Source organism: Echinococcus granulosus, assembly GCF_000524195.1.
Source record: "Echinococcus granulosus chromosome Unknown EG_S00005, whole genome shotgun sequence".
Lineage (NCBI taxonomy): Eukaryota > Metazoa > Platyhelminthes > Cestoda > Cyclophyllidea > Taeniidae > Echinococcus > Echinococcus granulosus.
This window is the reverse complement of record NW_020170385.1, coordinates 745,565-755,584: the sequence shown is the minus strand read 5'-3', so window position 1 is coordinate 755,584 and position 10,020 is coordinate 745,565. Positions and strand designations below refer to the sequence as shown.

Below are 10,020 nucleotides of genomic sequence, written 5' to 3'. Positions count from 1 at the left end.
CTACTGTAGCGCCTCGCAAATTCCCTGCAGACAAAAAAGATATAATATTCGGACAATATATATATTCGACATACAGAAGGTACTAGGGTTACTAGCATGGTCCGAAGGCCAGACCACCCGACGTGGTGCAATGGCCGAGTCAAAAGTGGCCCCTTACCAAAACCGAAAGTTGAACAACTAATGTATTGCACTACAGTGTGAATAAGCCCGGTTTTATTGTCGAATTTGTGTTTCTTAATGTGATGTCTATTTCATGGCCCGCAACCAGCATGTAAAGTAGAAAAAGGTGTGAACCCATAAATATGCACTTTAACAATTCCGACCTAACCATGCTTCGTTAACTGGACTTTTGGCTATTCCCTTATCTTCTATTTGATCTGTGTTATTGATATAATGTAGTGCAAATGTGATTGAATGCCAATTTTTATACTGTAGGCTTCTATTCTAGAGGCTTTCCCACCTCTTTACTTTTATTAGTTTTGCAATTTTGCATGTCGTTTTTTCCCTTAAATACTCTGCTTTACGCATTTTGTGATTTTGGAAGTAGGAGAGCAAAAGAATAAGAAAACGTTGAGTGTTCTTTAGATGATTACGATCCATGCAGGCAACTGGCCTATTTTGATAGTTTACTTTCTGAACTTTAATGCTGTCGAATAAGGTTATCTATCTCGTATGGGTTAATTTGTGAAGTCTCGGAGGAAAGTATAAAACTGACATCTGCCTTTAGCAATTACCTAAATTCTGTATTCGTCAGTGTTGCGCTTAACTACCGACGGGACATCTGACGTGAGCTACATAAAATCTTTTATTTGAGGCATCTTTGGCACCTATATGAAGGCCTTAGTGAAGTGTGCAAGCGCCCCTATCTGTTTTGAATTCATATAGTTGGCTGTGCAGCATTGAAATGAAAAAATACAGCTGAGAGGAGAAAGTGCATTAAAAACCTTATCGCAATAAAATTATTGTAGCGTCCCGAGACTTCCCTGAAGACGAAAGAAGACACGATACTCGGGCAGAGTATATATATTCAGCACAGAGAAGGTGTTTGGGCTACTGGCGTGGCCCAAAGGCCAGCCCACCCAGTGAGGTACAAGAAGGCAAATTCAAAGTTCACAAGTGGCGCCTCAACAATACCGAGGTATAAACCACCATCGTATTACATTACGTCACATATGACCTCTTATGAATTGGCCCAATTTTAGTCCAATTTCATTATGAATAGTGATCGGTAACAAGATACGCCCGTTGTAAAGCATCGTCTGGTCTTGAGTAGTGTAAATCTAGTGCATTACCCCTTCCAATCCAGTTCACAAGTAGGATGAATCTCTAAATACAGTAGATTTGCCAAGATGCCTTCTAGCATACCAAAAATTAAACGCCTGGTATTGGTAATTCCCGAATGGTTATTACTTCATTAGCTCCGCTTTGATTGGCGATGCGGGGGTCGACCGAAGCGAGGGCCAAAGACAACGCCTTAAGGGAAGGCGTCATGAAGTAAATTAGTATTTTGGTAAAATATATGTTTATCTACGCCGATAATTCAGCCTCTGCTGTATATCCTCCGGGCCGTGACAGTAACATATAATCTTTCTGTTCTTCCAGGAAACCTTAAGTTATTACGAATTCAGTGAACCCTTGGGGTTATGCGTTGGCACTACTAGCTTAAAAAGGTAGATATATAAAACTGCTCATATTAATTTTAGAATTGGTACAAGGGCGTCAGGTTTCTAAATTGAGGAAATCTTTGTTCCACGGCTGTATCATGAATCTCGTGATTTATTCGATTTCAGTTGGGAATTTACTGCTTCCAAAACCTCTCTTGAAGGATAAGATAAAATGGTTTCTTAGAGGTCAAATCACAGCTGCAGCCTCATTTAATAGGAATTGACATTAAGCAACTTTAGCACATTTTAAGAAACGGTAATGATAGTATTTATTTACTATTTTGATTAACTACGGGGACCCTTGGTGAAATCCGATGGATGCTTATCTCCCGGTTTAGATGAGGAGCCACTTGTGACTTGGCCATTGTGCCGCGTCTGGTAGGCTGGCCTTCGGGGCATGCCAGTAGCCCCACGTTTTCTGCATGCCAAATGTGCGTATTCTGCCCGAGTATTATATCTTCTTTCCTCTTCAGGTAAGCCTTGGGACACTACATTGGCGGCAGCGGAAAAGCGAACCCGATTTCAGAATAACATCTACCCTGACTTTCACTGCTGCCTGATAAACTTTAGCTGGGCGGAAGAAGTACATATGCTGCAGATGGCAGGATGGTGATGACCCCAAACAGAAGAGCTAAAATTGACGTTTACTTTCGGCGTCTACCCCAGCCCCACTAACTGCAGGGAAGCTATTAACAACTGAAGCCACACTAGCCGTAAACCATCTGGAGGTTTCATTACAGGCCTTCTCTACCGTACCTGCATAAAGTTGTTGATAAAGTGAATTCGCTATACCTCCTCCTTTTCTCTACTAGCAGAATACACCCCGGGTTGTTATGGCTGGGCAGCTCCGAAGTGGGAACAATGTGGCAAGGAGGAATAGATGCGAAGCCCTTCCCCACGGACCTGTATTAAGTCCCGTCCTTCCTTATACAAGTCTTTTTTAGGCCAGTGTTCCTATATCCGTCTATGGGCACGCATGATGGCCAGCACAATTCCCCGTTCCTGAATCCAGTTCTCAAATCGGACGAAACTCAAGATCCACTTGAATTGCCAAGAGGGATCAGTGAAGTATCTCCTCAGTTGCATAAAAATTTGATGACTAGTATGGCCGTCCCGTGCCCGTTTCCTTAGAGTTCCGATTGCGTTTCGATGGCTGACGCGGGAGGTTGACCAAGTGGAGCGCCGGGAATGACGCTCAAAAGAAGAGAGGGGCTATGTAATACAATAGTCATCGCGGTTTTGGTAAGGAGTCACTTTCGACTTGGCCGTTGCACCACGCCAGGTGGGCTGGCCTTCGGGCCATGTCAGTAGTCCTAGTACCTTTTGTATATCGAATACATATATTCTGCCCGAGTATTGTGTCTTCTTTCGTCTTCAGGGAAGTCTCGAGATGCCGCACATGGGTCTGTGCATATTGTGCGCAGTACATTGGCTTGTGACAACTGCAAATGGTGACTACATTCATATCCATAATTAGCGTTTGCTTATTATTTAAGTACAATGAATGCTATTACAAAGACAATTTGTTAAGTCACGAGCAGTTTTTCACCTCATTGGTTTTGATCTCTGTTTAATTATTTGTAAAATTGAATTGGACTTCTCTGTATTGATTTAGTAAATTGTTTAATGCTGCATGTGATTACGTCAGCAGTTGAAGGCCCACAGATTGAAATTTGGCTAAAGTGCCTGGGTAGTCGCAGCTCTTTTGTACGTCAGTAACGTATTTGACACACCAGTACTACTTCTTACGACATCAGGAAGGACTCAGACCTCTACATTGATGGCAAATATAGGCGAGTCCGATCCTAGAGAACAACTACCTTGATCTCCATTCCTAAATGCTAGACCCCAATGTGACGGGAGAACATCGGATGCCGATGGGCGAATCTGCGGGGGTTCGTAACAAAAGGGTTTAAATTAATGTATACCCTCAACAATTGCTCCATTTTTCGTGTTCTAAAGTAATACAATAAAGAGCTTAAGCAACACTATTCGTGTACCATCTGAAAAAGCCTATTGGGAAGCTGCCTACGGCATCTGTATGAAAATGTCCATTAAGTGAACAGAGCTGCCTCCACCTATACGAGCTGAATGGAATCCAGATAGATGTATGGCCGAGCATCACCGAAGTGGGGACCAAGTGGTTTAGAGGGATAGATGAAATATATCTTTTCCCATGGAATTATTTAAAAACGCTTTTCTTGCTAACTAACCGCTTTTAGGTCAGTAATCTTACGACTAGCGATTGAAATGTGTGGTGGTCTTGATGAAGAGGATTATCCAATCTCCAGCAGTAGGAGGACAGCAAAATTCCCTTCTCCAGTACAGATATTTAGCAGGACGAAACTCTGGACCCAACGGAATTAACAAAATGGGTTAATATTGTTGCAGTCGAATATTTTTTCACTTACATGCATTTCCAATGCCTGATGTAGTTGGTGCTTCTTTATCTTAAACACTGGTTACGTTGTGATAGCTGATGTGGGAGATTTACCATGTGAAGCATGCACAGACTTCACTCAAAAGATGGTAGAGGTGTGGTATGTTGCATTAATTAGTAGTTTAAATCTCAGTATCGTTAATGGACCACCCAGGGCCTCGTCCCGAGTACCGCCTTCTATCTCAAGGGAAAAATTTCGGTACTACAGCCTTTGGTGTTCTGGCTATTTATTCAACTCTACACTGTATTTCCACCTAAAGCCATGGCCTCTAGGCCGTCGTCAGAAAAGTCTCGGGACGATACATTCGTTTTTCCTTACTAAAGTTTATGCTGCTAAATGGGATCCTATTGGGTGACCGATATTGTGTTATTTACATCGGCTAAATGGATTTATCTTATGCAACTAAGCTTGTTGAAACAAAGGCAAATCTTTGAGTAAGTTCTTAGAGGCGATTTATTATACTTACAGACATAGAGGAAATTCTATAATATTCGTATTGCATGCATAGACTTCCATCACACGTTGCATTTGTAAACGTCTTAGCATGAGCACAATTTTAAATATTTTTGTTTCTTTTTTGGCAAACTTCTTCGTTATCTTTCTCAACCGCTTTTAAAATCAGTCTGGAACTCAAGGCTTCTTTAAATAGGTGTACTTAAGTCCTAACACTGTTGAAAACAATGATGGTCCCGGAAGACGAATCGGTTATTTGTTGTTTTTCCTTATACTTTACACTTAGGAATCAGATATGGACAATCTGGACCCTTTTTCTGGTAAATATGTTTATTTATGAATCAAGGCAGTTAAGGCGAACATGGTCAGGCCACCGCAACCGTACCAGATATTGCACCTGTAAGTGAAGTACTTGACGTCAAGCTAAGCTTTAGCTGTCGGAATCACACCTTTTTACCTCAGAGCCAAATATGATTACAGTTAAGGTTCTTAATCCGGAGAAGGTGGGCGAGGGTATGTCATCATATGTTGTCTATGCTGTTAAAACCATGGTAAGCCTCATACGTCATCCATTGTCTGCAGACTAACATGTCGTGCTTTAAGAATTCCAATATGTGTGTTCATCGTCGTTTTTCGGATTTCCTTGGTCTGTATGAGAAGTTAAAAATGAAATACATTCCACAGGGGCTGATTATACCTTGTCCTCCAGAAAAGAATATGCTCGGTACTGTCAATCCACCTTATATTTACGAATCCAGGCACCACAAAGATGCGTCTTTCAAAGAGCAGTTTTGCTGATTCGGACTTCATTGAGAAACGCAGGGTTTCTCTTGAATGGTTTTTACTTTTTGGTGACTTTCACTGTGTAGTTTTTTGCATAGAATTGTAAACCACCCCATTTTAATAAGTGATCACAATGTTCGTGAATTTTTGGAACTTGAAAACGAACTTCCTCGGTATTCCAGCGCTCAATCGCTTTCTGGTGTAGCAGCTATGAAATTCCTGAAGAATGTTGGTGAAGCTGTTGGAAAGCTTACATTTAGAATGGATGAAGTCGATGAGGTTAGTGCTCAACTTCCATTATATTTGCGTCTTCGGTGCCTATTCTGAAGCTTATATTCGTTCCAGTATTTTGACCTTAAAGACGAGGAACTGGAGAATTGGGATATACAGGGCAGTCGGCTCTATGCCGCTTTATCTAATTTAGTCCTAGATCAGAATGGTAAGTCTCATACCCTTTTGAAAAATGAACTGAACGTTTGGTTTAGATCTGGTGGCTTCTACTCTCGCCTCGTCAAAGGCACTTTCTGTTTTGGCTAATGTGGAGGAGCATACTGGGCTGGCTAGAGCACTAGGGCAGCTAGCCGATACTGAGGAGGAAATGGCTCATTTCCTGTCGGTTGAGGCTGAGGCCCAATCAACTTTTCTAGTTGAATACTCGAAGGGTGTGCTTTCTAGTGTTCAAGCCTGTAGAGTGCGTTGCGTTGGCGTCATTTTGCCTTTACCTTAAACCGTGTATTGTCTGTCAAATGTCCGTCTGAGTTTTTATTATTTAGGATGTTATCTTTACAAATGGTCGAATCACCTTGTGTATCCACGATTTGACGGATAATGTGTCGACCTTTTTATAATAAGTACATCCTTCTGTTGAGATATTCTTACAGATTATGATGAACAATTGTCATTGATAATGCATCAGAAATTCACTTGATAACTCAAGCTTTCTCCACCACCAAAGGCCTGGTATTGTTAATTTTTTAACTAGCTTTAAATAGTTTTCAAACAATTTGGAACCTAGGATAATGGTCCTTTTGTTTTTCCCCCTGCTTTTTTAGCACTTTTGGGCACGTTTTCCTAGGTAGAAGTGTGATTTTGGCAAACTAATGCAATACTTTAAATTTCTCATGGAACATGCCTTGAAATCGGCAACATAGGTTTTATATCTTGAGTGATCTTTCGCAGTTCTAAATTTCCCTTGCCTTAATAAGTTAAAGCAATTTTTTGTTTATATTACCTTTACTTAACATCTGACTCATGGATACGAAGTACTTTTGGTTCAATCAAGTTATCGATAACTCGCGTTTTTGCTAAAAAACTTGCAGTTCATATATTTTAAGTTAAAAATGCCCCAAAACGCTTGCCAGGTCGTTATTTTATGACGTTTTCAAGATTTGATTAGTTGATGTGGTGACATCGTTCATTAATTCAATCCCGTGAAATACTTTTTACAGCAATGAAGTTTTTCATTTTTGTGCTCTATACTCTACGCCTCATGTCCTTGAATTTTTGTATAAACTGGGTTACTAATAGGAAACCCTTATTTATCTTTGCAAATGGTATTCTTCTGTCTTCATGTTGTTAGCTTTTCTCTACTACAGGATACTTTGGCGGAGCGGATCCGTGTGTTCAAGATGCGTCGAGATTGTGAGTCCGTTCTGCGAGGGAAACGAGAGCAGAAGGTGCGCATCGAAATGTCTCCTAAGGCTGATCGCGCCAAAATTCCTACACTTGAACGTGAAATTAGTGAAGTAAGAGACGGTGTTCTGTGTAATAGTTTCAACTTCCTTCTGAGTTCATGGAATCTTTTTACTTAATTAAGTCAGCTATTGCTTATTTTCGTGTCGTCGCGTCATCAAAGTACCCCAGTCTTTTTGTGAAGAGACACTCTTAGAAACAGTTATAAAATCTTTTCATCCAACACAGTGTTTATACCGTACGATTGGGAATTCGGAGGTTTTTTTAGATTTTGCTCGTTGCCGCAGCAGAAGGAATGAGGCCTGAAGTATTTTATTCAAAATTTGCGTTTCTTCGCTTATTTGGAAAGAATTTCATCTGTTTTTCGTACCTCTCCCTTTTTTCATAAGTCCGCTTGGACATATGAGCATACGGCCAACTCTGAAAACCAAATCATTTAACTTGCAGCTATCCCAACGCGTGGAGGTGAGTGAAGAAGAGTTCGAAAAGATTTCAATAACCATCAAAAAGGAGTTTGGACGCGTCGATGAGGATCGTTTTAAGGAATTCCGAGAAGCCGTGCTGTCCTACCTAACGATGATGCTTCAGATGCAGGAAAAAGTTGGTTTCTGCCTTTCAAGTAGCGATCATGTTTTTGTTTCTTATCAAAATTCTGTGACACTCCAGCGCATGCACTTTGCGCGGCATCCTCTTAATGCCATGGATTGATAGGAGGCAATCTAGATAGTAAACATCCCCACAGCTTGAACTGGGAAAGCCGAAGGCTGCTATGACTGCCACTTTTCACTGTTACGCGTCAAGTAAACGCGTCAGCTACAGGTGCTTTGTTAATAGACCATTGGTATACGACTGTTGCCTTTTGATTGTATACGCACTTTTGTCCACCCTTGTCGACCAAAATCTGCACTTAATAAATGCTTACGTTTTCGTCAACGTCCCAGAAGTACCAAAATGACCTCACCCATCCAGAGTCCTGGTATGCGTAACCGAATCAACTTCATTGATTAATGCGTACTTTGGCTGCACTATAAATGTATGCTTTTTTTTCCATGTTTAGACTCTCAACGCATGGGAATCCTTCATAGGCCATGCCAAGGCTATTGAGTGAATCTACCGCCTTGTCCAATGCTGATTTACGTATTTGACCATCCTTCAGTGTTTCTATGTTTCTATCTTGTATAGAAACTTCCTCTGCTTGTCTTGTGTGCGTCACTTCATTGTGCTCCATGTTCTAATTAATTTGCTTTCTCTAAATTAAAGTTGAAATGGTTTCGCTACTGACGATTTATGCGTGCACGGTGTTGGTAAAGCTCTAGTATACCCCTTTTTCTCAGTTAATCTGCGTAGAGGTCCTTTATAAATTCTTTGGGTGATTTGCCCTTCGGTGTGGTATTCTATCAGTGATGAGGAGTGGGAGTTTTAAATGTCTATTAAGTTTGAAAATGTCGTAATCGGTGCAGTAACAAAGCACCTTTCCAGAAATATTTGTCTGTGTGGGTCTGTAGTCCTTGTCGTTTGTCTACAGCGGCGCCCTCTTCATTTCGTTTATGGTACTAGTCCTGGCCCTTCTGTACCCCGCTAGCAAGCTTACACAGGATTCACTTAGTTAAAATATCTCGTGAATACCCTGCCAAGTAATGTCTTTTTACAAAGTAAAAATCTATTCCTACTATCAGATTAACAATTGTTCAGTTACTTACCATTGATCTGTTTGTGCACCGTGTCAAATAGCACTGTGATGTTATTGCGTCAGTGAACATCTTTCAGACAATTGGTTTGGCAATGAGATTGAGGATGGCAAGCAAAATAATCCTATCCAAATCAACTACAATTTTTGCCTGAATACACCTTTCCAGGTAACTAGATCAATCGCAAATCTCGGGGCCCTCTCATTCCGTTACCAAGAGGTGGACTATTCCCCCGTCTCATAAGCCACGAGCAGAAGTAAGGGGGATGAAAGAGGACAGGAAAAGTCGTTATATGTAAGTACGGAATTAACTTAGAATATAACCCTTGGAACGGTTTTTTTACGTAGCAGTAAAGCTATTCTAAATTTGTTATAGTGCTTTCCCTGTTCATCAAGACAGTAAAACCACGGTGAATTTCCCGCCACCGAAGACAGGCATCGATGATGTCTGTAACTTCCTGGTTGAAATGGCAGTAATTTTTGTGAGAAACCAGAGCTAATTGTGTTTGTAGTTTATTGCGTCACCGGCATATAGGGGAAAGAACTTCGAAAGTTCTTAGTTAAGTACACGAATGTTTTCTCATTACAAGATTTTAAGCTGGGCAAAACGATCGTGGAATTCAAGACAAACACCGGCGAGCCTATACCGATCTGGCAACCATTTGCCCACCTGCTAGAGGAGGTAAATGGTCCAGCTAGCGAGATGATTGAAGACGAGATTATGAAACCGTAAACCATTATGGCACTTACTGATTTCTCTGGCAATGAAAAGGTGGGAGTCTTCTGTTGAGTAGCGATTAGAGAAAGCTAAACTCAATGGTAAAGAAGGATGCTTATTCCTATCCTGCATAAATGGATCGCTAGACTCCTGACACGAGTCCTTGTGATTCTCCACGTTGGTTTTGCAATCGAAATAATTACAAGTGGAAGCGGTGAAAATAGAGGAAAGTGGGATTTCACATTACACGATGGGCTTAACGACTTGCAGATAACGTTTTTTTGGATTCTGCAGTGCAGTGACCACTTCAGCGTCTTATGCAAACTGCTATAGTTGGCCTAATTCCGAAACTAATATAGTACACCCAAATGTCATATTCATTTTCAAGAAAAATAGTTCAGGAGCATTGTGCTCATTAAGGCCTAAAAGAGGCAGATTTTGCACTGAACCCAAAAAACCCCAGTTTCTACAACTGCCATCTTGTCAGACGGGATGGCAATTACAGAACACCGCACAAGGTAAATCAGGGCTTGGTTATCACTAACTAGAGAACTAGTTTCCTAAACAGCGGACTACTGCAGA

At 41.0% G+C, this 10,020-nt stretch overlaps 2 protein-coding genes across 2 annotated transcripts in view; both read left to right on the top strand. All coding sequences in view use genetic code 11, as the record gives it.

The window, feature by feature from the left end:
- Nucleotides 1-5,073: 5,073 nt before the first annotated feature.
- On the top strand, nt 5,074-5,668 carry EGR_01342 (Sorting nexin-1; the record flags this gene model as incomplete). The annotated part of the gene is made up of 4 exons (XM_024490591.1): nt 5,074-5,109; nt 5,141-5,282; nt 5,317-5,395; nt 5,428-5,668. 4 exons carry the CDS (start codon nt 5,074-5,076, stop codon nt 5,666-5,668), a joined length of 498 nt encoding a protein of 165 aa, XP_024354915.1.
- Nucleotides 5,669-8,986: 3,318 nt separating this feature from the next.
- Nucleotides 8,987-10,020, top strand: part of EGR_01341 (hypothetical protein) — a gene marked incomplete at both ends in the record, with an annotated part of 2,793 nt that continues 1,759 nt past the window's right edge. Inside the window, 2 exons of the mRNA XM_024490590.1 lie at nt 8,987-9,015; nt 9,733-9,956. Of these exons, the coding sequence (XP_024354914.1) occupies nt 8,987-9,015; nt 9,733-9,956 (253 nt within the window). The remainder of the gene's footprint in view (nt 9,016-9,732; nt 9,957-10,020) is intronic.